The sequence below is a fragment of the Emydura macquarii genome, unplaced genomic scaffold, assembly GCF_026122565.2.
Source record: "Emydura macquarii macquarii isolate MOO-44397 ecotype Brisbane River unplaced genomic scaffold, CSIRO-AGI_Emac_v2 contig_2846, whole genome shotgun sequence".
In the NCBI taxonomy this organism is placed as follows: Eukaryota; Metazoa; Chordata; order Testudines; family Chelidae; genus Emydura; species Emydura macquarii.
In genome coordinates, this window is record NW_027132983.1 from 62,486 (window position 1) to 89,890 (window position 27,405).

The 27,405-nt window shown below is 40.6% G+C and overlaps 1 protein-coding gene and 1 long non-coding RNA gene across 7 annotated transcripts; one reads left to right on the forward strand and one right to left on the reverse strand.

The window, feature by feature from the left end:
- Positions 1–627: 627 nt before the first annotated feature.
- ALAS1 (5'-aminolevulinate synthase 1) lies at positions 628–23,971 on the forward strand. 6 transcript variants are annotated; one of them, XM_067568148.1, is made up of 12 exons: positions 637–722; positions 820–911; positions 13,574–13,783; positions 15,587–15,793; positions 16,987–17,136; positions 17,285–17,507; positions 18,220–18,404; positions 19,429–19,608; positions 19,760–19,924; positions 21,277–21,545; positions 22,199–22,361; positions 23,551–23,971. In XM_067568148.1, the coding sequence occupies exons 3-12, from the start codon at positions 13,591–13,593 to the stop codon at positions 23,709–23,711; spliced, it is 1,896 nt and encodes a 631-aa protein (XP_067424249.1). In that variant the 5' UTR covers positions 637–722; positions 820–911; positions 13,574–13,590; the 3' UTR covers positions 23,712–23,971. The 6 variants fall into 6 exon arrangements, with proteins under 6 accessions (XP_067424248.1, XP_067424251.1, XP_067424249.1 ...); XM_067568147.1 differs by having other exon boundaries at positions 628–911; XM_067568150.1 differs by having other exon boundaries at positions 629–911; positions 13,574–13,657.
- Positions 18,402–26,988, reverse strand: LOC137166419 (uncharacterized). Its single transcript, XR_010923694.1, has 3 exons — positions 26,904–26,988; positions 24,695–24,719; positions 18,402–18,618 (listed from the first exon to the last, which is right to left on the reverse strand). It is a non-coding gene; the product is annotated as an uncharacterized lncRNA (long non-coding RNA).
- Positions 26,989–27,405: the final 417 nt, after the last annotated feature.

The following is a 27,405-nucleotide window of genomic DNA, read 5'->3' on the forward strand; positions in this document are numbered from 1 at the left end:
TTGTAGTGGGAACTCCTGTCCAGTAGGCCCTAGATTGAAACTACCCCCAAACTCAGCCCACCAAACAGTCATCACACACCAAGAAGTATTCACTTATTCCTCCTCCTCCTCTGAATCCCTTCATAGGAGGATCACTTTGCTTCCATCACAGATGGGAACACTGGTCTCAAGCAAAACCATCCTCCTTTCTTCTTAGCATTAGTGGCTGACAGACTGTAAGATCTTCAGGACAGGGAGCATGTTCTATAAGGCACCATGTCTATACAAGTGTTGTAGAAATCTCATAATACTAACACTCTTAAAATACTAGTGAAGAAGGAAAGATTTGAATAAGCATCTCCAAATGAAAGGTTCTAGACCCTAATCCCCTGAGTCATCCAATCCTCTACATAGCACCTGCAAAGACCTTTAAAACACTGGCAGCTGCCAGGATAAAAGGTTTTACTTGAATAGATCATCATCATCCTCATCAAATTGCTTGCAGAGTCACAGCTCCCCAATAAACTACTCTTCCCCTGCCTCAGGGAAGTCTTAAATGAAAACAGGTGATGCTCATTAGCACTGCCTCCAGCAACTCTTATAATGCTCCACCTCTTCAAAGGGCCTGTATCCAGGTAGGCCTAGGCCTTCAAAAGTAACACTTGACGGGGGGCTACTGTACTACCGTCTGATAAGAGCTGTGTGTTGGATGTCAAATTAATGCTTTGTAGGCTTTTCTAATAGTAAGACACATCTAACAGAGCCCAGGACTGAGGCAAGACACTGTACTTCCCAGCTGTTACATGAAAAACAACTCAAGGGCATTCTTCTCTCTTTAAGAGACCCAGGGAGAGTGAAAACAACTGCAGAGCAGAGGGATGGAAACTAGAGAACTTGGAAAATAAGAGGATTCCACTGATAAACAGAAGAAGGTAAGAACAAAATAGTTTGTTAGTCAGGTTGTCTCTCTGCTGTGTCCTTCTACCTGCTCTGGGTTAGGCACCTTGTCATGGTAACTGTAAAGCTGTCTGTTTCTTATGGTACCTAGAAATTCAAGCTTGACTGCCTCCCTCTCTCATCTACTTAAAAGTCTTAAACACAAAATATTCTGTCTGGTAACAATGTAACTCAGAGGCTATTGATGAGGGAAAGGGACTCCCACCTTCTCAGAAACTTGTGAGGTATCATTTATGTCTCTGTAACTTTGACTATATTCTGCAGAATCCTAATTGTTTTTTGGCCTTTTGATTGCAAAGCTCTTGTCCAATATGCTGGACACGTTATGGCCTCTTTCAGTCTGCAAGACTAATTCATTACTAGTGAGAGAGGTGTAAATTTGTTGTCCTCACACTGCCATTCTCCTGTATCAATGGTGTAACTTTCAGTCTTATGAGGACTCTTGAGAGGCCTGTCATAGGTTCAGTGGAAAGAGAATCCAGGTGATTCAAATGACTCTGAACACTGTGCCTGTGCAAAGGCAGAGTTTTTGTTGTTTTTTTTTTTTTTGTGCCAGAGGCACACAAGCTCCAATGGGGAGGTGTGATCCATTCCTTTCTTCTTCTCAGGTTCTCCACATCAGTTCCCTTCCTCACCCACTACTGTCACCACAACTGCTATCTAGCTAGATACATCTCCTTGTGGGCATAGGTGAAAAAAATGGGCTTTGAAGGGGGCCCTGAAGGTTATTAGGTTAATGCAGAGTAAGGGGGAGGGGGCAGTAGAGAAAGCATGAAAGGCCTGAAACAGTACAGGAAAACACTCTGCCAGTAACTCCCCTCTCTGGGGCTGTTGGGGACACAGCTCAGGTACCTCTACTTGCCCTGAGTGTGGCAGTATGGATCTCTTAGGTAGGTTTCAGACCATTTAGAGCTTTACGGGTATGTCTACACAGCAACTAAACACCCTTGGTCGGCCCCATGCCAGCCGATTTGGGCTAACAGGGCTCTTTCATTGCCATGTAAGCATCCAGATTTGGGCTGGAGTCCAGGTTCTAGAAACCTGGGAGGTGGGAAGTCCCAGAGCTCGGGCTCCAGCCTAAGCTGGGAAGTCTTCACAGCAGTGAAGCAGCCCCAGTTGGCTGGCATAGGCCAGCTGTGAGTTCTTCTTTGCTGTGTAGATATTCCCTATATGTCAAAAAACCCCAAACCAATACTTAGCCCTTCCCACTCTCTCCTGGACCCACTGCAAACATCAACTCCCCCTTTTCTTCTGGTTCCTAATACCGTGGCCTCTTTGTTCCCCAGATCAGTGCAGGCTCCTTCCCAAAGCCTGACAGACTCCAACTCCTCTTCCTGAGCTGTGGCCCGTTTAAAAGAGGACTAGATTTTTTTTAAATTTTTTTGTTTAAAGTTTCCTTCCTACTACTGTGCTGTCCTCTCGTGGCCTTACTGCCCTAGTCTCAATGCTGTGGTGAGCCAGGTGCCTGCTACCCACTGCACTTCCCCCTCATTAAGTGACAGGAGATGGTACAAGGGGAATGTAGCAATCACTGGTGCAGTAGAAGGCCTGGGAAAAATCATTCCTACAAGGGGTAGCACAGCAGGAAGCAAAGAGTCCCCTTCCAGCTTCTTGTTTCCTCAGGACACTGTGGGGTAATGTAGGAGAAGGGGACTGTGGGGAAGAGAAGGAGAATAATGGGTTTTGTATCAGTTGTACCTTCTCAGTGTACATACAGGCTTGTCTTTCAATAACAGCAACTTCCGTGCAGGTAAAAAGAACTGGCTAAGTTCCTTCTCTGACTATTCAGGTATCTTTGTAATAGCAGAACCTTCCCCATTGTCTCTTCCCTATCATCCATCCAGACGTGTGTAAAAGCAAACCAAGGTACAGAACAGCACCAGTGATATCCTTGATCTCCAGTCCACATGCAACATAGCTGCGAAAATCATTCTCTGGGCTCACTGCACTGACCTCTTCCCTTGAATCCTTCCATAGGATTCCCATTTTCACCATATCCTGTTCAGGCTTTTCATCTGTCTTCAAGGCCCAACACCATCCTATCGCCTCCCTGTTTCTCTTTTCTTACTGCCTCACCTCTCCTGCCCTCTGCCAATGCCAGCCTAAAGCCCATGCTTCCCATACAAACCCCTCCATTCTTTCTTCTGTGCCACCTCAGAACCCCCATTAGGCAAAGCCCTTGTACTCTCCTCTTTCAAATCCTCTTCACAACCCACCTCTGTTGTGATGCCTAAAAGAAATTACCTGAGCCATGTTAATTGATATTTGTATACAAACAGAGTTTTGTCTGATTTACATTTCACTCTCCCTTGGGGTGAGCTCTTCAGGGTTTATGATATATGTGGGCAATACCTAGTGAATTGAGTGTTATAATACAGAACCTCTCAAATGCTGGTGGCACATAACATACATAAGGCTTAACATCTGCTTTAGTCCTTTAGGGCTAGTAATGAGGGGATTTCATCTCTGAGTATTATGGTATTTCTTACAGTAGAGTGGCTCTATGGCTGCATGATGCTTTATAAGAAAGTTTAAAGATGGCCTGAGAAAGCAGTGTTGAGCTTTACCAGGATTTTCAGTCAATTTGGATCTAAGAGTTTAGTTGGAGGAGGAGAATATGTATCCTAGGCATTTACTGGGAGATTGAGTCAAGGAGTAGTAACTGAGTCTTTGCCAACTTAGAAATATTGGGCTAGAACCTCAGCTGGTGTAAATTGGCACAGCTCCACTGAAGTCAATTAAGATTCCTGGATTTGAACCAGCTGATGATCTAATCCAGTATTTCTATCTTATTAACAAAACTCTTACAACTTTCCCTAACACCTGGCAGGGAAAAAAAAATCACTGCTACTTTCATATGAGATGCCAAGGTTGCATACAGACAACCCAGCAGGGTTACCTCTTTCCTGGGGGAAAGATGTCCAGTACTTTTCTCAGAAGAAAAGTTGCACTACTGATGACATAATTGAATGGAAATAGTCACACTTTAAAAAAAAAAATTGAGGAGGAGAAATGCCTAGGGAACAAGCACTCACTGTTCAACATGGAAAAAATAAAGGAAGCAAGTACTATGCAAAAGAAAAGGTACAAGCAAAGGCCAGAAACAGTCCTAACAATCCTAAAAATTACACCCCATGCTAGAAAACCCACCAACATGTCCTTTGAGAGAGAGAGAGAAGAGAAACTGACCCTGCAACCTAATAGAGAGGAGCAAACTATAAGGAGTGACTGTATATGAGAAAGTATTAAGAGCCCAGATAAAAGCATTCCTTCTACAATCCTACCATACAAAGCAAGATGAAAAAAATCTTTCCTTCACCTCTTACTGGGAACATCAAACAAAAAAAATTAAGAGAATGCTGTGCACATTCCAATTTAGAAGCAACTTGCAGAAAATTATTGGAATCCCAAAAAACTGTTACATGTATTCAAAACCATTTCTAATCAGAGTACTAGTGGCAACCGATTCAACAGGTATACACAAATGCCACTTGCTAGGTAACTACTGTGATATTCAAGCAGCATGGATTGCAAAGGTGTTGTGTTACTCCTGTTGTGAAACTGTACTGCTACTTCAATCTAATAAAGAGCAAACTAACCATTAGAACATGGAAGATTTCTGGTGAGAACAGTGTTCTTTTGACTTTTAAATCTATCTTGTAATCTGAGGCTGTCAATGGGTGTTTGTTCATTTCTCCACTGGGGGATGGTGAGCCAAGAAGTGCTCTCTCTCTTTCTGGTGGTACGATATATATTTATTCTAATGATGGATCAGCTATGGCTTACTGCTTTTGATGGAAGTTCCATTGTGCTTTGTAAAGGAGAAAAGAGTGGTTTTCCAGATTTTTAGTCATTCTACTGGGTGTATCAACATAGAGGGGCATGTTCCATTTCATGTGGTCTATAAAGTGTAATGTGTCCTCCAAGATTATTTTTAAAAGGCTGATAGTTAGTGGGTCACTGTGATCTATTTTTAGTGGACTGAATAGTTAAATTGATGTGTCACAGGTAACATCATTACTAGATAGAATTTTGGATCTGAGTACTTCCTCAACACACAGCAAAAGTATATGAAAAATAGATGCTTACTCCAATTAACTAGCTTTCATCCTGCCAACTCAGCTACAGTTCAGACACAATATTATGATCGGTTTCCTGGACCCTGAAAATGTTCATCAGACCACTCCAACATAATTTACACTATTGCATACATTTTTGTCAAAAGTGCCAACACCACAATCTATCAGATCAGAAGAGTTTTGACTGCCAGAAAGTCAATTACACTTCGTGAACTCAAACTCCAATGAATTTGAAGATCCAAGTCCAAAATGTAATGCCATCTTTTGCTATATTATCTTCAAATCTTGCTCTCCACTTTGTATGTCTCCTGCTTTACAGATTCAAGAAGATCTACTAAAAAAATGAAAACATAATCTAATATATAACTTCAATAATCATAGTCATTGCTGACACCAACTCCTACAAAACAAAAGCAATTATCTTCAGCTGCTATGATCAGTGCTTAATTTGTGCCAGACTTGCCAGAGCTAGCGCCAGCACTTCTAGGCTTGGAAGTTCATAGCCCTGACACCTCTGGGCTTGCAACATCAGTTATGAAAGTAAAAAAAAAAAAAAATTGCTTGATCCCTGGGACCTCTTTCATTACAAATTACGCACTGATGGTGACATCCTTGATGAGGAACATCTCACCTGGATAAGGGGAGAACATATCTGGCATGAATGCAATGATTCTGTGTTACTCCTTGATCCCATCTACCAGTAAACCTCAGAGATACATATATTATCCCCCTCCAAGCAAACTTTAGATACAAATTAACTGCATACCATGGTCACACTTCTTATGCCATCTCTAACTTGCTTGTAAAATATCATGCAACTGTGGATCCCATCTACTGTAAGAAATACCATACAAAACTCAGCTGAATATTTGACAGTTAGGTTTTTTCCAAAATAGACAAGATTAGTATGTATGTTTGCTGTTTCTGGACCTATTATAAAGGCCATCATTTTATTTTGTGTTCTGAAACAAGATTAAAATGTGCTGTTTCTCCTTTTTATATACACATGGGTTTAGGTGCCTCTCTTGATGGTTCTGATAGCAAGACCTTTCTTCTGTAATCTAACCTTTTCTTCCTCCTCTTTCATACCACATTCTTGGTTGCTGTCACTCATTACATCTTTACTAACATTTAGGCTGAGATCATGTAAATTACTCCATGCAGGCAGACCCCTGTGCCCACACAGATTTTGCTCAAATGGGAAAGCTTGCAGGATCTTGGCCTCAGAGTGTAAATTCTCTATGGCAGGGAATGTCTTACTTAATCTATAAAGCATTAAACAGCATTCTGGGGGCTGTACAAATAGGTCATGCATTTTTAAGGCATTCCATTAGAATAGGAGTAAGAACAGAGATAGGAATTGGGAAATATGGGTTTGGTACTTTATTTCTGATACTGATGACTGTGTCCTAGTGAAGCAGTTAAACGACTTGTCTGCATTTCTAAAATGGGGATGATAGCCCTCTTTTGTAAAGCATCTTGATCTACTAAGAAGAGTACCAAAATATCATTGTCTCCCCTCTTCTAGTTCAATGGGCATGGAGAAAATAGCACAATTGCTTTTACTTCACAATTTTCCATATGTGCCAATAGGGCAGGAAACCACTAAGGACAAAACCACCTATGTGGGGTGGAGATGAAAAATGAGTCATTTGTAGCACTGGGCCTGTCTCTAAATTTTGCCCATGTTCCTGTGGAGCTAGTACAATTTATATACTGTTTTGCTCTGTTAAACTAGGAGGCAGGCAATGGTTGTCAGTTTAACTGTTAAAGAAGCTGTTGAAATTTCTTCTTTAGAAGCACAAAAATCCCTCTGCACCTGGTAAAATGCAGGCTTTAATCTCTAACTGGTGTATCTAATTAGACTGAGAGGTTACAAACCTGCTATTCAGGTTTTTGTTTCCAGGAACATTAGACAAACCTGTCTTGAAAAAAGGGGAAAGTACTCCTATTGACTTTTTTAAAGGTAACTTCCGTCTGAACTATTTTTACACAGTTAGGAAAAAATATCTTCAGCAGTAGTGTTTTCTAAACTCCTGCAGTAGCCTGGTTGGCCCTGGCCTGGGATATAAAACATGAATTTTCCCCTGACAACTTAAGGCCAAGTCTTGCAAGAAGCTGAGTGCCCTCAACTTTACTCAAATGGGGAGCAATGGTGCCCAACACCAGACACAACTGGGCCTATGAACTCCAATTCATGTACCAAAACAAATGTTTCCCTGTATGTAGTTACTGATAAAGAATTGCTCAATATACTGGATCAAAGTCTGACCTAGGTTACACCTGTGCTACCCCAGTGAAATCAGTGAGTAGCACAAGAGGAATTAAGGTCAGGGTAATCTTCATAAATGTAGCTCAAAAGAATCCAAAATCACAGCCCACTTTTGGGATTGGGGGTCTGGTTTGTACAGACCATTTCTTCTAATTGCAGGAATCGGCATTTAGTAATTAGATTTTTTTTTTTAGTAATTTTTTAGTAAAATATTTTTTTTTTTAATTGCTATTCTGAATTGGGACAAAGTGAAAATCTCAAATTTCATGAACCAAAACTCCTGAAAGAGTTTCGTTTGGGTCAATCAAAACATTTCATTGTTATCTTTAACCTTTTCTAAACTTAGTAAAATCTCAAAACCAAAGCTAAAACTTTTGTTTCAAAAATGGGATTTGATTACTGGAAAAAAGTTGTGAAGTTATTTTTTTGATTTGGGAGATTGTTTGTTTGCAAAACGGTCAATTTTGATCAGTTTTGATTCTAACAAATTGAGTTTTTGGCAAAAAAGGGTTCGTTTAAAAATTTCCTACCAACTCTATTAGTAAAGCTTTTTTACATCTTAGAAATAAAAGTAAAAAGCCCCAAAATGTACTTACCATCATTAAATTAGAATGAGCTTTAATTAAAACTCCTTTACCTTTAAAACATTTTGTGCCATCTTTATTGGTACTAGTTTCACCCAAAAGACCTAAGATCTGGGAATACTACTAAATGTGATTATCACCTTACTTTTCTTCTCCCTTTCTCTGTCTTCCTGCCTGCTTTCCATTCCATGGAGAAGCAGGAAGGGGGAAAGAGTTGGACACTTCCCCTCCTACTTTTGACCTCCCACCTGCTCTCCTTGTCATTAGATGCCCTGACCTTCCCAATGTGATGCACTCTTTGGCAGCCCTCCAGGACCCAGCAAGTGCAGTAAGAGTCAAGTTAACTGTACTCCAAAACTACTTAACTTCTCTCCTCTCCAGTCACCTACAAAGTTAAATATTTTTTTTCACAACAGATATTTTTCTATTTAACCACAAGAAGCAATGTTCAAATCACATGAGGAGTCTGATTTAAGACTACAGAATCCAGGGATATTTAAAGATAAAGCTGAAAGTTTCCTTGCTCTTGGGAGATCTTAGTAACTTAGCCACAGTCATTCTAATCCTGATCCAACTTTTTTTTAACAGGGTCCATCAGAGTCTCCCCATTTTCATTATATTCCCCAGATTTCTTTGTGGTTTACTTTCCTTTATTTTTCATAGATTCAGAGGCTAAGGCCAGAAGGGACCACATTTTTAAATTTATAAAAGCAATAGTTGATGGATTCCCAAGTAGCGCAATGGGTTAGTTGGCAAGCCTTTCATCCCCAGGCCTGGAGATAGAACCAGATGCAGCTTGTTGGGATTGAGAAGCATTTTAAGATTTTTGTGGGGGTCCATAATCAGAGAAGCAACTGGTAGTTACAGCTCCGGTTTGAGATGCATTGGCAGACCACTGCAGGAGGTTTTTGCATGGTATCTGTCTCCAGCATATCCTGCTCCAAATACTACTAGTCCCTCTAACTTCATGAGCACAATGTGTTTTATATTAAAAAGAGTGCGGCAAGAAGGTGGGGGAAGATGTGTAAATCCAACAAATCTGCATCAACATCCACACAAGAAATAGTCCTATATGCATGATCTAAAATAATTCTTGTTTTACTTAGGTTCAGCAGCATCAATTTTAGTTTAAATTCTGTTAACATTTCAAGCTATTAATGGGAAGAAAATATCTCTGACCAATTAAATTTGGCAACCAGTCTCCCCACAGGTAGGAAATATTTTCCTAAATGAATAATAAATTGCAGTGATGGGAACTTGGATAAAAATAAGAGAAGAAAAGAGTTTCAAACTTTTTTGAAACTTTAATAGGGAGAGGAAAGGTCATTAGTCCAGCATACAAATTGGATCCTTTTTTAAAAGCAGTGTTTAAAAATACGTGCTAACTTTCACATTTTGCAACACTTGAATATTGGAGACATGCCACTACTGGAACTAGTCAAATTAGGGGGGAAAAAAGCACTGCTCTCTGTACATTACTGAACTTAATCAGGGTGGAGGGGTTTATCCTGATAATACCAAGCAATGAACCACTTACTGCCTTTTGTTTTCATCCCCACACCTAATCCATACAAAAATGCCATTTATTAAAACATAAGGTTCCATATGCAGAAATGTATTTCTCATATGTAAGACTGCTTTTTATTGAATAAAATGAACTCTCAAGAACACACTTGATTTGTACAAAATTTTGAATGCACCTAACTTTGAGTATGACCGGGTCATAAGCTTTGATCAGATACTTAGCCCCTGCATTCAGTTTATTAATTTGTCATTCATTTTGTTTTTCCTTGTGGGTAATTTCAGTGTAAATCTCCACTAATGACACTGGACTGTAACACTGGTGGATAGTGTCTTTGCATTATATAGCCAAGAGTGAGTTCAAATCCTGTTTCAGCTTTGATATAAAAATTTTGACCAATGTAATCTAAAATTCTTACTATTTAAACAAAAGTCATCTAAACACTTCAGATGTAGAAAAAACTGCAATAGAAAATTGAGCAAAAGGCCAAATTCCATCCTCTGTGACCATAGATACTGTTTCTTTTTTATTGGGTTTGCATAAGGTTTAAGTGAGGACAGAATTTTGCCTTACTTTGTCCCAGGTTTCCCCAGTTCAGAGATCCTAGACAGTTGGAAGACGAGGTAGCCCTGATTTTTAACACCTAGCTCTTCTCATGAGACATCTTAACCACATACCACATCATAAAGTTGAAAAGCTGGCAGTCTTTCAACATCATGCAGAGTTCTAGTACTGCTTCTGCCACTAACTCATTGCATGGGATCAGGCAAATAATGTCAGTTTTCCCAGTTACAATGGGGATTTCTACTTTAAGGATAAGCCTGTAAAGTCTGCATGGCACCTTGAAAATGTAAAGTGCTCTGGATGGGAAGATTTTCAAATGTTCAGCACCCTTAATTCTATATAGGTTCTTACACCATCCTCCTCATCACCACACTATCCAAGCACCTTTCCAAAATGCATTAAAGCCACACTTGGTTAAGTGGGGGTTAGACTTTCAAAAGAGCTCCGCTCCCTTTTAGACACCTAAATTAAGTGTTTGGGCTTTCAAAGTGGGGCACTGAGCCCTTTTGGAAATGAGGCTTGTGCATCTTCAGTATTCTTGATCTCCCAAAAAAAGAAAATTAATCCATTAGTATTAATCCAAGTAACATTATCTTCCCTGAAATCATCCAGCCAAATATGTGTACTGTAGAATAAAAACAGAACTGAAAATGCACGATCATCATCCCACCAGTGTCCGTGATCACTTCCACCTCAGACCAAGAAATGATTGACTGGAAGTTTGTGAAGTGCTTTTAATAACCTAAATGCTAGTACCAAGTAAATCACCAAATGTGATGTATTAAAAAAAGGTAGATTACACTGATTCCAGAGTTAAATATCCACTACATCTTCAGAATTACAGCTTGTGTATATTAAAAAATAATGCTGCATTGGTCAGTTAATTTGCTGTTGTCATTTGTTTTACAGGTGTTTATCATTTTCCCCTTATGAATTCCCCATTACTTTCCTACTTCTCCGCCATATGATGCAGAGCTGGCTGTTCTCTAGTGCTAGCATCAGAGTTTAACAAAAAGTGTCAGTGTTTGAACAAACCAAAACCCTGTTTACATTAGCTGTAACCTGAATGAGGTAAACATTAAATCCTCTTTAAGATTAATGCTGAATACTGTTTGTTTATTTCCTGAAACCATTCAAAATGAAGCTGTCTCCTTATCTGGGACCTGGGAGGTCTTACAGCAGCATCAAACAATAATTGGCAGGGCAGTAGTGCTTTTTTTTTTTTTTTTTTTTTTTTTTTAAATCAAAGGACCTTAAAGCAGTCTACACATAAGCTGTGCGATGCCTTAGAATGGGAGGGATGGAAGGACATGAGAAGCAACAGTACAGAAGTAAGGGTAACAGTCCTTACAAGAAATGGTTACTCAAGTCTTCCTGCTGCTATGATTGGGAATCAGCTGGGTAGAAGGAGGAGGAGTCACTCATCTGTTGCCTCCCTCAAATACATTTGCTACAAGACAGCATAGGCAGGTGCCCTGTTCCACTTATGTATCCCACTAGTCCTCAAATCTTAGACCCACACATGGCTAATGAGATATTTATCTTACCTCATCAAAGTATCTGGCTATAGTACCTTTCATCTTAGAATTTCAAAGCCCTTTTTCTATTTGCAGTGTTGCTGTGCCTAGTTGACTGTGCCAGGTGCTGTACAAACACAAAGCTAGCTTAGTACTATCTCCAGTTTACATATTTTAAAAAAAAAAGCCACCAAGTTAAAATATCTTGCCAGAACTTGCACCGTTAATCAGTAACAGAGCCAGCACTAGAAAGGAGGAGCTGATGCTCAGACCCTGTTCTAACCATTAAGCCTCTATTGTTTAACTGTAGGTCACTTATTACAGCACCACTTGTACCATGGGAATGCTGAATCACAAAATGGAAGTAATGAAGTGCCTCCTTAGCTACTGGCTGCCTCTCAAGGGGGCTGGTGCTGCCATGATGGGGAGGTGACAGTGTGGCTACATCCCACCATCCTCACCTGAGCTGAACTGGCAGCCTATTGGTTCTTCCATCCTGCTGCAAATAAACATGCAGACACCTGTCGCCCTCAAGCTTCTCCAGCCCCAATTCCCAGGTCAGGTGGCTGCCAGGGAGCATCCAAGTGCAAGATCCCCTCTTCCTCCCCCAGCAGGTCCTCTTCTCTCTCCTTCTCTTCTGCCCCTCGAGCTTCCCCTTCTCCCTGCCCCAGAGACCCTGCCCCACGACATTGTGCCTCCAGGCTGTGCCAGCCCCACCTTTCCCCGTCCCGCCTCCCTTCGACACTCATCACCTGCCCCGCCCCCACGGCTTGTCCTTTCCTTCCCTTCCCAAGCCCCTCGGTCCCTGCCCGCCCCCAACGGCTGTCGTGTCGTTCCCTTCCCCTCAACCCCCCTGCTCCTCCCCCAGCCCCCCTTCTTCTTCCTCTCCCTCAGCAGCAAGCATCTATACCAACGTCCACCAGCCCCTTCCCCCGCCCCGCGCAGGCGGAGAACTGACTGGGGAGTCAGGGGGTTGCGCGCGTGCGCTATAGCGCAGGAGAGGAGGTGGGACGGGTGCGCATGCGCTACCGCTATGCAGGCGGGGGAGAGTTGAGATGGTGTTCTGCTGCTGTGCGCCTGCGCGCGCGGTACTCGGGGTGGTTATATTAGCGGCGAGCGGGCCGGCCGGAGAGGGACTGGAGGACGAGGCGGCGGAGAAGGCTCGCGGGGAGACGCTGTAGCAGCCGAACGTCCGCGGGTGAGGCGAACCAGCCTGCTTCGCCCAGGGCGGCAGGAGCCGGGCCCCTCGTCGCCCCCCGCTGCCGCAGCGCCCTGAGCCCGGGCTGAGGGTGGAGGGGAGCCCCGCGGGCTGTGGGGGCGCCGGGCAGTGCCGCCCCTAGGCGGCGCTCGGCTCGCTCAGGAAGGGCGAGGGGCCCACGCCTGGCTAGTCCCAGGGGAGCTGCTGGCTACGGGGCCACCAAGATCCAGGCCGCTGGCCCTGTCCCCTCGCGCAGCCCGGCGGGGGAGGGACTTGGGAACCCGCTCCAGGGCTCGCGCTCGGTGCGTCTCCTGCCCAGCCCCCAGGGGCTCTAGAGGCCTCCCTCAGGCCGCTGGGAGAGGGACACGGCCACGGGCTCGCTGAAATCTGGTCAGTTACAAAGAGCCTGGGCTACAGCCGCGAGCTGCCCCGCCCGCCTGTAAAGTCGCCTTTCCCTGTGGTTTGTGCTTTGGTCGCGCCCCTTGCGGGGGGCGAGCACCCAGGTAAGCGGGTGACGCTGAGTGAACAAACAGGAAGGCAACAAGGGGTGGGGGGAACGTGTTAATAAATGTCTGATTACAGGAATGTTCGCTGGTGTTTCTGTTAGCCAACATTGCTGTGAGTAAGCGGCGGATGTGTCCATTTAAATGAGCCACTGCTCCCTCCACTTCCTTTTGGAAGATAGTTGTACATCCCCGTGTCTCCTTGTTCAGAAGGAATTTCTGATACTCTACATGGTTCTTTGCTTAATTCATCCCATTATTATTAGTAAATACTACCCTGAACTGCCTTCCATCTGCTATAATTCTTAATTGTACTATGTATCATTCAACTCTGAAGTGGTCTGTTTCATATGTAAGAAATCATCTAATGCTGTTACCATTTCTGCATCTTGCTACAGGATCAGAAAACCTGAAAATGGAAACTGTTGTTCGCCGCTGCCCCTTCCTGTCACGGGTATCCCAGGCTTTTCTGCAGAAAGCTGGCAAGTCACTGCTCTTTTATGCCCAGAGCTGCCCTAAAATGATGGAAGTTGTGACCAAGCCCCGTGCCCTGGGTACTTCAGCTTCTCACTGCCACCAAGCTGAAGAAACAACCCCACCCACTGAAAGTCAGTGTTAATTTTGTGTTTCTTTTTACAGCTAGTTAATGATGTACAAGTGATCATACCCAGAAGCATATTGATTTTCATCTATACTATCCAAGTCTTAAGGGTGGTATTGGGGAATTTGTTTCCTCATCAAAAGGCTTTTTAGATTCCACTTAAACATAAATACAGTTGTAATATTTCCATTCTTTTCCTTACATTTATTAGGCTACAAGAGGTTTTACAGTAAAATCTCTCAATTGCACCTAGTTTTGCTGTCTCAATGCTTGGTATGAACATCCCAAAAAGTCAGAAATGTTGACCAGTAAACATCTCAAAATGTTGTTCACTGTTGCTTATATGTTTGTTAAATCACTTGTTTTTTTTTTTGTTTTTGTTTAAAGATTGGTCTCTTTGATTTCAGTCTCATCTAGTTAATGTTTCATTGTGCTTTGAAGGCAAACTACTTAATCCTGTAAAATTGCCTTGCTTGTTGCACTTGGAATAGTGTCATGAGTTTGGAATTCTAAACTTTGGTTTGGGTAAAACATCTGAATCTTGTCTGTTTTGTAATGCAAAAGGTGTGTAAATAAACTCAGTTAAGCTGTGCAGCACATGCTGAACTGAGACTTTTAAAAAATATTTCTAAACTTCAATTTGAAAAGCAATTGAATAGCAAATTGTGGGAAGAGGAACCTGGTTGTTTGAGGAACATAACACCTTCCAAAAACTAGGAAATGCAGAGTAGGCTATAACACTCCCCTTTTGCTGTGAGAGCAAAGGTGAAAAGTATGCAATATAGAAGAAGCAATGTTGCATACACAAGAGGAAAAGGAATTGTGTCCCTAGGGCTGTTCCAGATCAGACAGTAAATTATTATAGGATAACTTAAGGTGGATATAATCTGCACTTGGAAGACAACTTGCATCCTAGGTGCATTTTTCTACAACATTGCATCCTTTTAACTTGTATGTACTTGCACTATGTTAATCTTCACTGGTAATGACCATTGTTTTGTAAGACTTGTTCTGTAAGACTTTCAGGGTGCCAATTTTATTCAGTTGGTTTTCACAATAATAACCCTTGACTTGCTTAATAAATACTTCCTGCCTAAGTAGAAAAGGAAGACTTTAAAAAAAAAAAAAAAAAAAAAAAAAAAAAAACACACCTTGAACTGCCCAGGCAGAAGGAAACTTCTGGAAACTAACAGCCTGAACTGGCAGTCTCTAGTTTGCTTAATCTTCTTAAACACTTGTTGCATATAAACTTAACGTAAATAACTTCTTTGAAAGTAAGTGGACCATTTTAAAACTGAAGTTCATACTCTGCAAACTCTAGTGTAATGTCTGACAGTAAAGTTCTGCTGATCATAAATATGTAACTGGAAAAAATCCGAATCAGTGGAGTTCTCCGATCTCTTATGATTTATGGCTGTTTATTGACCTTGGCTGAGAATATTCCCTAGAGGATTTATTATCAGAAATAGCAGAGGAGGGGGTGCAACTGAGAAACTGTCAGCTGAAGAAAAATGTTAAATTGAAATTAAACTTTTCCACAAACCACATTATCTCCTCATTTGGGGAAGAGGAAATAGTATTGCACTCAAGAACATTTGTTTGGGTTTAAATGTTAATCAGATACTGAAACTTCATGTGTTACTGAAATGCCATACTTTGTGTGATAACTGAAGGACAGATGGCTCAGTTGAGCAATTCTGAATGGCCTGTGGTTTAGTGTAATAGATGAAGTTGAAAAGTTTTATGTTCTTGTGAAATGACATCACCTCAGTTTCTGTTTTTAACCCTTGTTTTGTTTTTCCTATCCAAGGGGGCAAAAATCCCAAAGATATGTCCCAGGAGAATACCAGTGGATCCCAGATGCCTACTCGCCATCCCCCTGCTGTTACTAACCAGGGCTCTGCCACTAAATGCCCTTTCCTGGAAGCTCAGATGAACCATAGGAACAGTAATGTTTTCTGCAAAGCCAGCCTAGAACTCCAAGAGGATGTGCAGGAAATGCAGACAGTAAGGAAAGGTAGGCTTTTATATATGCTGCAATAGAGTGAAATATAGCCTCTCTTGTAACACCTGGCTTGTTAACACTAGTCTTAGAGATAAAAGCCATGTCTGACATAATTGCTACCTTATAGGCCAGAGGGAAGGTCACAGGACACTGCAACAAAAGGATTTTGTAGAATATAGGGATTTTAATTGTGCACATGCAGGGTTGTTTATATTACTCAGATTGTTGTGCAACCTGTTTCATACCAACTCTTTATTTGTACAAATGTTTTTTGTAGCTGGTTTTAGCAAGATTGTTCGAGTTGCAAAACCAATATGTGAAGCTACAGAACTCTACCAGTTACCTCCTAAAAAATAGGTCTTGATGCATGGAATTTTTATAAGCAATCTTTACCAAAAAGTCTTACCAATATGTGGAACAGGTTAGCATTGCTGCTTACATGAAAATATTCAAATAATTAAGTAGCTAGAGGCAGAAAGCAGGACCCTAGAGACAAAAGTAGTTGATTAGAAACAGCCTCCCTTCCACCCTGGACCATTTTATCCTTAATATTTTTACTGTGGAAGTTTAATGGCCCTGATCAGAGATTGGAGCCTTGTCACTAGTCCAATAAAACACTGTCCCTTCCATAAAGAAAACAAAGTTACTTTTGAGATTAAAGTAGTTTTGTCAAAATTCAGTGTTAAAAGAAGGCTTTTCTTTCACCAATACCAACAAACTCTTGCTACTTCATCTGGAAGAAGTCAGTTTGTTCTTTACCTGTTCACTCCAGTTTTTCCAGTCTGCTGCAGACCATAGTAACAAAGATCCAAATCAATAGAGCAAAAGCTTAGAATAACAGGGGAACACTTTTACCTAGAACTGAAGCACATGTTTGGCTCTGGTAATCTACATACTAACTTATGTCAACTGAATTGGTCACAGGCAATCACTGAATCTTCTGAATTGGACCTCAATTTTTGCTGGACAAGATCTGATTTCACAAGGTCCGAGGAAAGAATGCTTTCTGCATTGTCTTCAGCTACTGAGTCTTATCACTCTGCATTAGTGTCTCAACTAAGTTTTTTTTTTTTTTTTTTTTTTTTTTTAAACAAGATACTGGATTCAGAACTTTTTATGGCATATGATCTCATGCATTTTGATATAAGATGGTGATAAACTGACTAATACTCACTGAATTTCTTTGCAACATCTCTAATGTACAGAGTTTGCTAAAACACCAGTGAATCCCACCGTGACGAACATCAAGACTTCTGGAGAAGAACAGAATGGCTTGCTGAAGAAATTCCAGGATATTATGTTAAAGCAAAAACCAGAAAAAGTTTCTCATCTGCTTCAGGACAACTTGCCAAAATGTAAGGATCATTCTTGTTCTCTGAATAGCAAAACAAGTTTAAATCTGCTACTTAGTCTGTTAGATCCATATCTGCAGTATACAGATGCAACCAGCTGTTTTGACATTGACCCTTGCTTGTATTTTAATAGCCTCTCTCTCCTCTTTAGCTGTTTCTACTTTCCAGTATGACCAGTTCTTTGAGAAAAAAATTGATGAGAAAAAAAAAGATCACACATACCGTGTATTCAAAACCGTGAACAGAAGGGCACAGGTCTTTCCTATGGCAGATGATTACTCTGATTCCCTCATCAGCAAAAAAGAGGTGTCTGTATGGTGCAGCAATGATTACCTAGGGATGAGTCGTCACCCTCGTGTGTGTGGCACCGTTATGTAAGTAGTTCTATAACGGAAATTAAAAGGAAAATGTTTGGTAACTGCAAAGTATTCAGTGATGTACAGAGAACTACACAAAACTGCCTTCCCTAGAACATACATTCTTTGGGGGGAAAAAAAATTGAGCTTGTCAAGGCTGAGTTAATTTGCTTCAGATGTTTAGACTCCTGCTGCTGCAGAAAGTGATCACTATAGCACATGGATATCGTCCTTTTCACTTGTTAAATACTAACTGCCCTAAACTTAAAATACAGTGGGCTCTAGCGCTCAACACTTCAATGGGTGAACCCCCGGATATTCCTCCTTTCTATATTTGATTATAGGTTGGGGCTTATGGAAGACTGCTGGACAGCACAGTGTAATTATTTTAACATGGCTCTACCTAATTGAACACACAATGGCTCAGCATAAAGCAGTGCAGTTTTCTTATGGTTTTTAGAAGGTACATAGCCAGTAAATTGCATTAGCTCTGAACTCCTGAAGTTTCTTGCAAAACTTAATTTTGGCTTTCAAGATACTTATTCAAAGTGTCCACAATTACAGCTGTGGCTCTTGTTACTAAAGAGAAATGGGTACTTACCTAAAAGCAGTAGCGACTAAAGAGTGGGGGTTTGTTATGGAAGATAATGTTCCTTTCCCTGAATTGTTCACACATAGCTGAGTCATAGTATTTATTAATGCTGCTTCTCTTTTTGTACATTTCTTAAAGGGATACATTGAAACAACATGGTGCTGGAGCAGGAGGCACTAGAAATATTTCTGGAACTAGTAAATTTCATGTTGATTTGGAGCAAGAGTTGGCTGATCTCCATGGAAAAGATGCAGCATTGCTGTTCTCCTCGTGCTTTGTAGCTAATGATTCCACTCTTTTCACATTAGCTAAAATGTTGCCAGGTGAGATCTGATATAGTGAATGCTATGCAATGTAGTACTACATTGCCTGCAAGTAAAATACCCTTAAGTTTCATTGAAAACCAACATCTTCCAGATAAGAGTGACCATTTTTAGTCACTAAAATCTCTTTTTAAAAAGTCTTCATTATTGCAGTAGCTGATCAGGATTTGGTACAACGTTCTAGATGCCATATTGTAAGTTCATCAGGCTGCGTCTGTAAGACACAGTGGGGGAACAACATATGAACAGTGTGTCCAAGGTGGTGATAGGTATACCTTTATTCTCTTTAATATAGAAGTGAGGCATTTTTAAAGGATAGGGAAAGATGGAGAAGAGCGGAGGCTGGCAGTGGAGGGACTGAGGGAGAAGGATATGAATGGGGACAATCAGCCAGCAAATGTCTGAAGTTCAAATTGTGAAAGCAACCTGCTGCTATCACGGGCTGAAGAGGCATTGGGATGGATGGGTGGTGGCAGAAGACTCCCTGCCTGGTTGCTGTAATACCCTGCTGGTTTTGGAGGCCGGCTTCATTTCTGGAAAGACCTGCTGTCTTCTTCCCCACCCCATGTGGCTATGGGTGGGAAGATGTTTTCCACTGCTACAGTCTAGGTAAACCCTGATAAGCTGGGTCTTTTCAATCCTGTAGATACTGTTGCTGGAGAAGTCTCTACAGTTGACTCAGTAACTTCCAAATATAAAAAGTTAAAGTATTTCTTTTGTGCTTAGGTGTGTTTGCCTTAAATCAATTACGCACATTTAAAGTTGTGAATTCCTGAAAATAAGTGTCCATTTTGGAAGCTCTCTAAAGCAAAAATATAGCTATTTTAGTGGGTATTCTGTCTTAAATATTTTATTGTGAAGTTTTCTGATAGAACAAATTTTTTTATAGCAACTCCTCTCTTCTGGGGCTAGAAGATAAATTTACCAGAACCATCCCATTTTATGTAATGAGTGTACAAATACCTAAAAATTCTGTCCTTTTTTCAGTACAGCCATAACTAATATCCTTTGGTTGTCCCCTCAGGTTGTGAGATTTATTCAGATGCAGGAAACCATGCCTCCATGATCCAAGGAATTCGGAACAGCAGAGTGCCTAAGCACATATTTCGCCATAATGATGTCCATCATCTCCAAGAACTACTGAAAAGATCAGATCCATCTACTCCAAAAATTGTTGCATTTGAAACTGTTCACTCAATGGATGGTGAGTCTGCTTTAAAAGGCTTGCAGCCTTAGTTAATTAAATGGGTGCCTTAAACAGACCATTTTAATGTTTCAGTAAATTATGAAATATGTATATACTATCAAAAACAAGAACTTGCCATTCTAAATTGTGATCACTCTTTTGATTTCAGGTGCAGTGTGTCCATTGGAAGAATTGTGTGATGTGGCTCATGAGCATGGGGCGATCACTTTTGTAGACGAAGTACATGCTGTTGGGTTGTATGGAGCTCGGGGTGGTGGCATAGGTGATCGGGACGGAGTCATGCATAAAATGGATATAATCTCTGGAACGCTTGGTATGTATATTTTCTGGCATTTGGTTAATAAAATGTGTAATCTGTTTTATACAAATGTCAGCAAAGCTCACTTTGCAGACATGAAGGAATAAAATAAGTTAACTCAAACCTAGTCGGTAAAATGACTTGTTCCTAGGAATTGATGAAGGCTGGGATTTTCAAAGGAGCCTGACTGAATTAGCACAAGTGCATTTGAAAATTAATGGGACTGATGTGCCAAAGTGTCACTTAAAACCATTTCAGGTAGCATTTTTTAATTAGCTTATTTTAGGATAGCAAAATGACACTCATGACATAATCACTACTCCTCTAACGACTGAATTCGTATGTGAGAAAGTAAATTGTGGTGCAGTGCTGTGTATAAACTCTTGTGTAAGGTAGAATGTTCCTAATCCAGAAACCTGAGATGGGAGTTATGTAAGGAGATTTGGTGAGAACTGAAAGAACCAATAAAATACTTCTGAATGTAATGCAGACTTTTTTCAGCTGATTAGAGTTCAACTATTGGAAATGGAAAAGCTGTTTAAATTGTGTACCTAAACTATAGAGCAAGAATTGAACCTCCACTCTAGAAAAGCATATGGTGATAATTCTTAAACCAAGTTATTTGTGATCTCAAACTGCAGCATGATATAACCAAAAATATAATGCAGTAGGCTTCAGTTTAATTTGGCTTTGTTTTGGCCTTTAAAGATTGGGTAGTACCCTTTGAAATGGTGATTAGTATACATGCCCAGCTGATTGAATGAAGCACATAAATAAGATGCAACTTGTAGGCTAGAGCTAGGTCTATTTAAGGTATCTGTGGGATAGATTAGCATGTAAACCTGCTGAAGAAAAAAGCCCGAGGTGGTATAATACAAATAATGGTCCTGAGTGAGCCAACTCATGGAATACATACTTTTTATTTACTCCAATACTTATTGTGTTTTTTGGATAGAATTTAGTTTTCTTGGGTATTAAAATACAGTGAGTCTCTTGTGCCAGGAATTGCTAATCGGTGCTGTTTGTGAATTTTCCTGTTTTATGCAATGCTCTACTAGTGGTCACAAGGCTTCTCATAACCAGCTGGGATTTTTTTCAAGGGTCTGGGGGAAGAGAATTTAACTTGTCTTGTGCTAATTTGTAAGCACTAGAATAAAATTAAGGAGCCTTATGTGATAAATTATTGGAAAGACCTAATTCTGTTCCTGATAGGAAGATCAGGATTTGGAATTCTACAACTTCTCAAATGTTTGAGTCAGAGTGATCTGATTCCAAATAAAAATAGAAGTACAACTGTCAGATCCTGGCTTGCGGCTATCTTTTCTAAAGGATAGAGTCAATACCTTGACTGCATTTCTTGTTTTCAGGCAAAGCATTTGGTTGTGTAGGCGGGTACATTTCCAGTACAAGTTCTTTGATAGACACCATACGTTCCTATGCTGCTGGCTTCATATTCACAACATCCCTGCCACCCATGCTTTTAGCCGGTGCGATAGAATCGGTCAGAACTCTAAAGAGTGCAGAAGGGCAAGTTCTTCGACGCCAGCACCAACGCAATGTTAAGCTCATGAGACAGATGTTGATGGATGCTGGACTCCCTGTAGTACACTGTCCCAGTCACATCATCCCAATCAGGGTAACTACTTAAGTTTATGGTATCTTTTCTTTAAGTTTAGGGAAAGATGTTCCCCAAGAATAAACTGTTTCTGTAATAGAAAAAAAAAATCTGATTTATATTCTTTCACAGCATGCTAAAGTGTGTGGTTTATTTTAGGTTATATGTAGTATGATCTAAGCTTAAACTGAAGTTTTTCCTTAAATGACTAAAATGTGCTGCTCTTAAAAATTTTGCAGCATGATGCTAGCCAATAAATTGAATTGGCAAATGCTTTAAGTTCCTGTCACTTACTTTGTTGTACATTAGTGTTTGTAGAATATTCTAAAATTTAAACATCTTCAAGTGTACCAAGATGTGCTTTCTGCCAAATAAAGGGTTTCCTATGTTAGGATGATGACTGAGTTATCTATTGGAAGTACTCCGGCAAGAATTCTAGGAGGAAGTTTTAAATTCCCTTGTATACCATGTTCTATTCGTGTAAGCACAGATGTAAGGGAGGACAAAACTATTAAGCTCTGATTTTTTTTGTGGGTAGTCCATAGTTAAAGTGAAATCTTCCATAGATAGATAGCTTTTAACTAACTTTTCAAACCTACAAGGTTCTTTAGGATTATGTAGTCTGAATTAGAAGCTCACAGTTTACCTTGCACTTGACCATTTTGTAAATTTAGGTTGCAGATGCTGCTAAAAATACGGAGATATGTGACAAGCTGATGAGCCAGCACAGCATCTACGTACAGGCAATAAACTACCCCACAGTTCCACATGGAGAAGAGCTTCTGCGTATTGCCCCTACCCCTCACCACACACCTCAGATGATGAATTATTTCCTCGGTGAGTGAATGGAATGGGACAGTTAGGAACATCAGCACATTTTATAGAATCTTCATTCCCAAGATCTAAGATGTGATCCCTGATCTAGTGCTAATTTAATTGAAAGAAAATATCTACATTTTGCTGTGCCCAGATGGCAAAGCTCACCTTGAACAAAGGTGAATTATTGCTACGAATGAAGTGTTGGAAACATTGACAATACTTTCTCATTGATTTGCCTTTGAGCCAAAGGTCTGAAGGCTACAAAATGCTGCGGTTCAGAAACCCAAAGAAATACTAAACCAGACTTTAGCCACTTGTGGTTCTTTGTCATTAAAATAATGTTTAATATGATTTTAAAACAGAATTGTTGTCTTATAGTGGTTGCTAGTTTAGTAGTGTACTCCATGATTTTGCAGTCTCCATAACACACCTAGTCATCAGTACATTTAATCATGATCCATTGGAGCAGAGCAGCCTGGTATCTCACTGTTTCAATCTTGATTAGTTACCACTAACCACTCCCTTTTAATGTTGAGAGAGGGAAAAATGAGATTTTGGGACTTCTGGATTTTCAAGTCTGGGCCAGAGCTGGGAACTCAGCACAGCCTGCTGAAGTGAGCCTCCCAGCCTGGGCTGACAACACAGCACTCTAGAACTAGACAGTATTTTGAAGTTCTGGCTTGGACTGGAGCCTGGGCTCTGAAGATAGAGCCGGGGGGGGGGGGGGGGGTTCTATACAACTATTTTTAGAGCACTAGCCCAAGTCTGGGCTGGGCGGGGAGGATTGCTTCCATGGCCTGTGTAAACATACCACTTTGGCCCTGGGAAAATCTTCCATTTCAGGTTAGTAAACTGTAAAATGGGGTAGCACCTACCTCATGAGCATGTTGAAAAGCTTAGTGCTTTTTGATCCTCTAAGGAAAGGAACTTCCATTTTATTATGGAATAATAAGGAACCTTGGATAGATTTGTAACTTTGAAGGTGAACTAGTGTCAATAATTGAGAGCACCCTTAATATCTTTCTTTGCTAAGCAAAAATTTGCAGGTATTTCAGTTAGGTGGCTTTTTGTTTGTGTTGGGTTATTTTTACTTTCACCTCACTCCTAAACACTGCAGTTCATTTGCAGTACTCTACAGGTTGGAAAGAATTCTAGGTACTATAAAGGTATTAATCACATTCTTAAATGTCTTTTCTTTATCTAACAGAGAAACTGATGGCTACATGGAAGGATGTTGGTCTAGAGTTGAAGCCACACTCTTCAGCAGAATGCAATTTCTGTAGAAGGCCACTGCATTTTGAGGTGATGAGTGAAAGGGAAAGATCCTACTTCAGTGGCATGAGCAAACTCGTATCTGCTAGTGCTTGAATGTAACCTATGTTACCAGTGTCCATGTCTAGTTCTCCCTCTAATGTTAGTACCCTTTTTAAATTGCATATTAAATTATAAACATTTTAAATCAATAGTCTAAACATAGATCTGACAAACTTCAAAACAGTGTGTCCTGATTATGTCCTCTATGCTCATTGCCGTTGTACTAGCTGTAAGAGAAGTGGTCAGAAAAATAAAGTGGAATAAAAATGAACTCCATTGCATATGAAGGGATTAAGTTGGAGTTTGAGTCACCATTTTCTGTCACTGTCACAATTTCTGTGAAAGAGTTTCTCTAGATGGAACATCAAGCAAGAGTTGGCAGAAAGTGTAGGAAGTCTGAGTGTAGAGGCAGACCTGACAACGTATAGGTCTTCCTGCGTTGAGGGTATTGAAACAGAGTACTGCACTCCTTAAATCTATCTTAACAAGAACATTTTCAACTAGTGAGATCTCCACAGGTTAAAATAATAAACTGTACCATGTCATTTCCTGAGGGACACTTCATAATTAAGGTATTACAGCTTTGTACAGTAATAAACTTGGACCAATTACACTTACGTCCCAGCACTGCCTTTCTCCTATCCTTCGCTCAATAGGACAGCTTACATCCTATTCTCTTCTGTATCAATTTGTTTCTCTCAGAAAATTAGTATTTTTTTCCTTTCACATAATTGTCTCCTCATAGAAATCTATGCAAAAAAACTCCCCTACCCCGAAGTGTTCTAGCAAATAACATTAATAGTGCGCACTCGTTGAACAGAGTTGTGATTGCTTGATACCACACTATGGAACCCAGGCTGAAGCATGATACAGTACAGTCAACAAACACAGCGGGGGGAGAGAACAAAGCATGTAGTATGTACCCCATTTAGACTTTTGACTGACAAGGTGAAAAGTGCACTTAGTTTATCCAGTTTATTTAGACTCAGTGATGCATGCAAGTACAAAGGTCTCCTCCCAAGAGAGGAAAAACTTACCTCATTAAAGCACACACTTTCTGTTCTGTAATCCAAACAAAATGCAGCAGATCACTAGTGCAATGAAAAGCTCACTTATCCACCCCATATGATTTAAATTGGCTTCAGTTATTTCCTTTAATATATATCAATGTAATTAAAATAGGGTTCTGTGCATCCATTTCGGAAAACAAGTGCCTTGGCAGTCAGTGACTGACTTTAGGGAAAACCTTTAACTAGGGCATAAACAAACTTACAATAAACAGTTTAATATATTATGTCACGAATGGAATGTAAAATTGTCTTATAATGCTGGGTAAAGAAAAAAATCATTTAACCACAACACTTCACCATGCACACAACTACCCATGCAGGCTAGATTTAATTCTTTAGGTGAACTGTAGAGAACACATCTGGACTAAGGAATTCATCTTTAGTAAATACCATCAGAAAGAGCTGTAGCAATAAAAAGGTACAATTTGGTAACTAACTAAACTACTTGAACCCTAAAATCATTCACAAAAGCAAAGCCATTAAAGATCACAGTGCTAGTCAAAACCACTATTTCCTCCTGTTTAGCAGCCTTTAATTAATCATCACTCAGTCAATCAGGCTCATTGTGAAAGAGAATCTATAAACAAGGTTGCCAGCTTCCACTCGTACCCATCATAGGTCACAACTGGAGCCATCAGACCAAAGGAGCAAAACCACACAGACCACAAATTAGAAAGTGCATCATTCCCAACCTCAAACATTTTAAAAATACAAATCTATACGTTCTATTATTGCAACAGTTCATAGGAAAATAGCAGGTCATGTAGTATACAAATAGATGGGGAGGGGGAGAGAGAAACAGGTCTTTCATCACTGCACTATTAACATCACAAGCTCCTTTTAAAGGGAAGGTGATTTGCAAAATACCAGCTTCAGTCTATTGTCATGTTGCAGTAGAGCAAGTATTTGATACTTTAGCATCCCATGAAACTCATTAACTTTACTCTCAGATGGTGTTCTAAGTCACCTGGGAAAATGCCAGCATTATTCAGGAATAAGTATTTTGCAGTTCTGTGTCATGCTTTTCCTATGATAGAGTGAGGGACATTATGCCCTAAAATTGAATATGAAGTACACATCACAGGGCTGTGATACATACAGAAACGATTTCAGAGTATAGTCCTATCCTATCATGGAAACAACTGATAGTAAAACAAATTACTTGAATGAAGCCCAGAAAAGTTCCTAATTCACTAATCAGTGTAGCTTGTACAATGTCTGCCTTTTTAATAAAATAATATCCCACTCATCATTCATATTTTTTTACATTATACATCATGCAAAATATGGTATCACCAGCAACACAGTGCCCCTTATGCACCATTGCAAGTCACTGATTCAAGTCTCAGTAGAAAGAAGCACATCAGTTACTATAGAACCAGCACTGCTGCTGGCAGGACAGTGAACTTTCATTGCCCATTTCCCATTCATATCCTGAGTGGCCCAATGCTTCTTAGTGTGAATAAGTGAGACCCTTCTGTCAGGTATTAGCAGCAAAAAGGGCCAGGTTTGTTAATCTAGGGGTTCTTTCAGAAAACTTAAATAATAGCAGCTTGAGCCTCCCACTACCCAGAAACCTAGGAAGCCTCTGGGTATCCTCAACAGGCAATATTGCCCACTCGCACACTAGCTCCAGGGGTTTAAAACAAGAAAACTGTATTGGGGGGGGAATACAATAAACTTGAGAAAGCCAGCAATTAACAAATCAAGAGCAAATATTAGGTAAGACTCTCCCCCACTCTCTGCAGTTTCTTAACAATAATCTTAACCTTCAGTACACTCACAGTTGTGAATAGCTAGTGCAGTCTAACCACATCCCTTCCCACTCTATGGCTCCCCACTCACAGTTTGTTGTCCAGGGTTGGCAGAGTCTATGGGGAAAAAAATCCAGCAGCTCTTTCACCTGACCCAACTGAAGTAACTTAGGCTTTATTAAATAAAGGATCCACCCTATAGTCCCTCAGCTCAGCAGCTGCTCTCTGCAACTTCAGGCCAAAACATCTGCCTCATTACTGCCTTTGTGCAATCTGTTGCTTCAACCTAGTTTCAGCTCTATACTGACTCTTCAGAGCAAAAAATCAGCAGTACATTAAAACCCTAAGAAATAGTTACCATTTAAGAAGCACACTTAACAGAAACACTTTTCTTCACATTAGTCTTGTCTAGCCTCCCAAACCCAATTATGGCTGACTGCAAACTTGGTCAGGGTGATCCCTCACTCCAAGCATAGGTAGGTCAGCTCTCTTGTTCTTCTGTTTCCCAACAAGGATAATAGCATTTTATTGCCCCTAAACTCAAACCTTAATTATACTTTAACCAAAATGCCCCAAGCTGACATATAATTGAAATGCAAATGAGGCCTGGCCCATTCAGCCATTTCCCTTTGCTTACCAAAAGATGCCTACAAACAGCCTTCTCCCCTATGGAGTGCCTGTCCATCTGGAATTCTCAGGCAGAGCTGGGCTGCTTTTCTCCCTAATCACCAACAGGTGTCAATAGTGAGGTCTCTACTCTCTAGGGTAGTGGTTCTCAACCAGGGTACCAGTGACGTAGCTATGGGTGGGCCTGGGCAGGCCAGAGTCCACCCACTTTGAAAGCAGGCCCACCCAATTGGTTACAGACGTTCTGCTGCACTTAAATTACTTTGGCAACTAAAGCATTGGGCAGCTTCGTTTCTC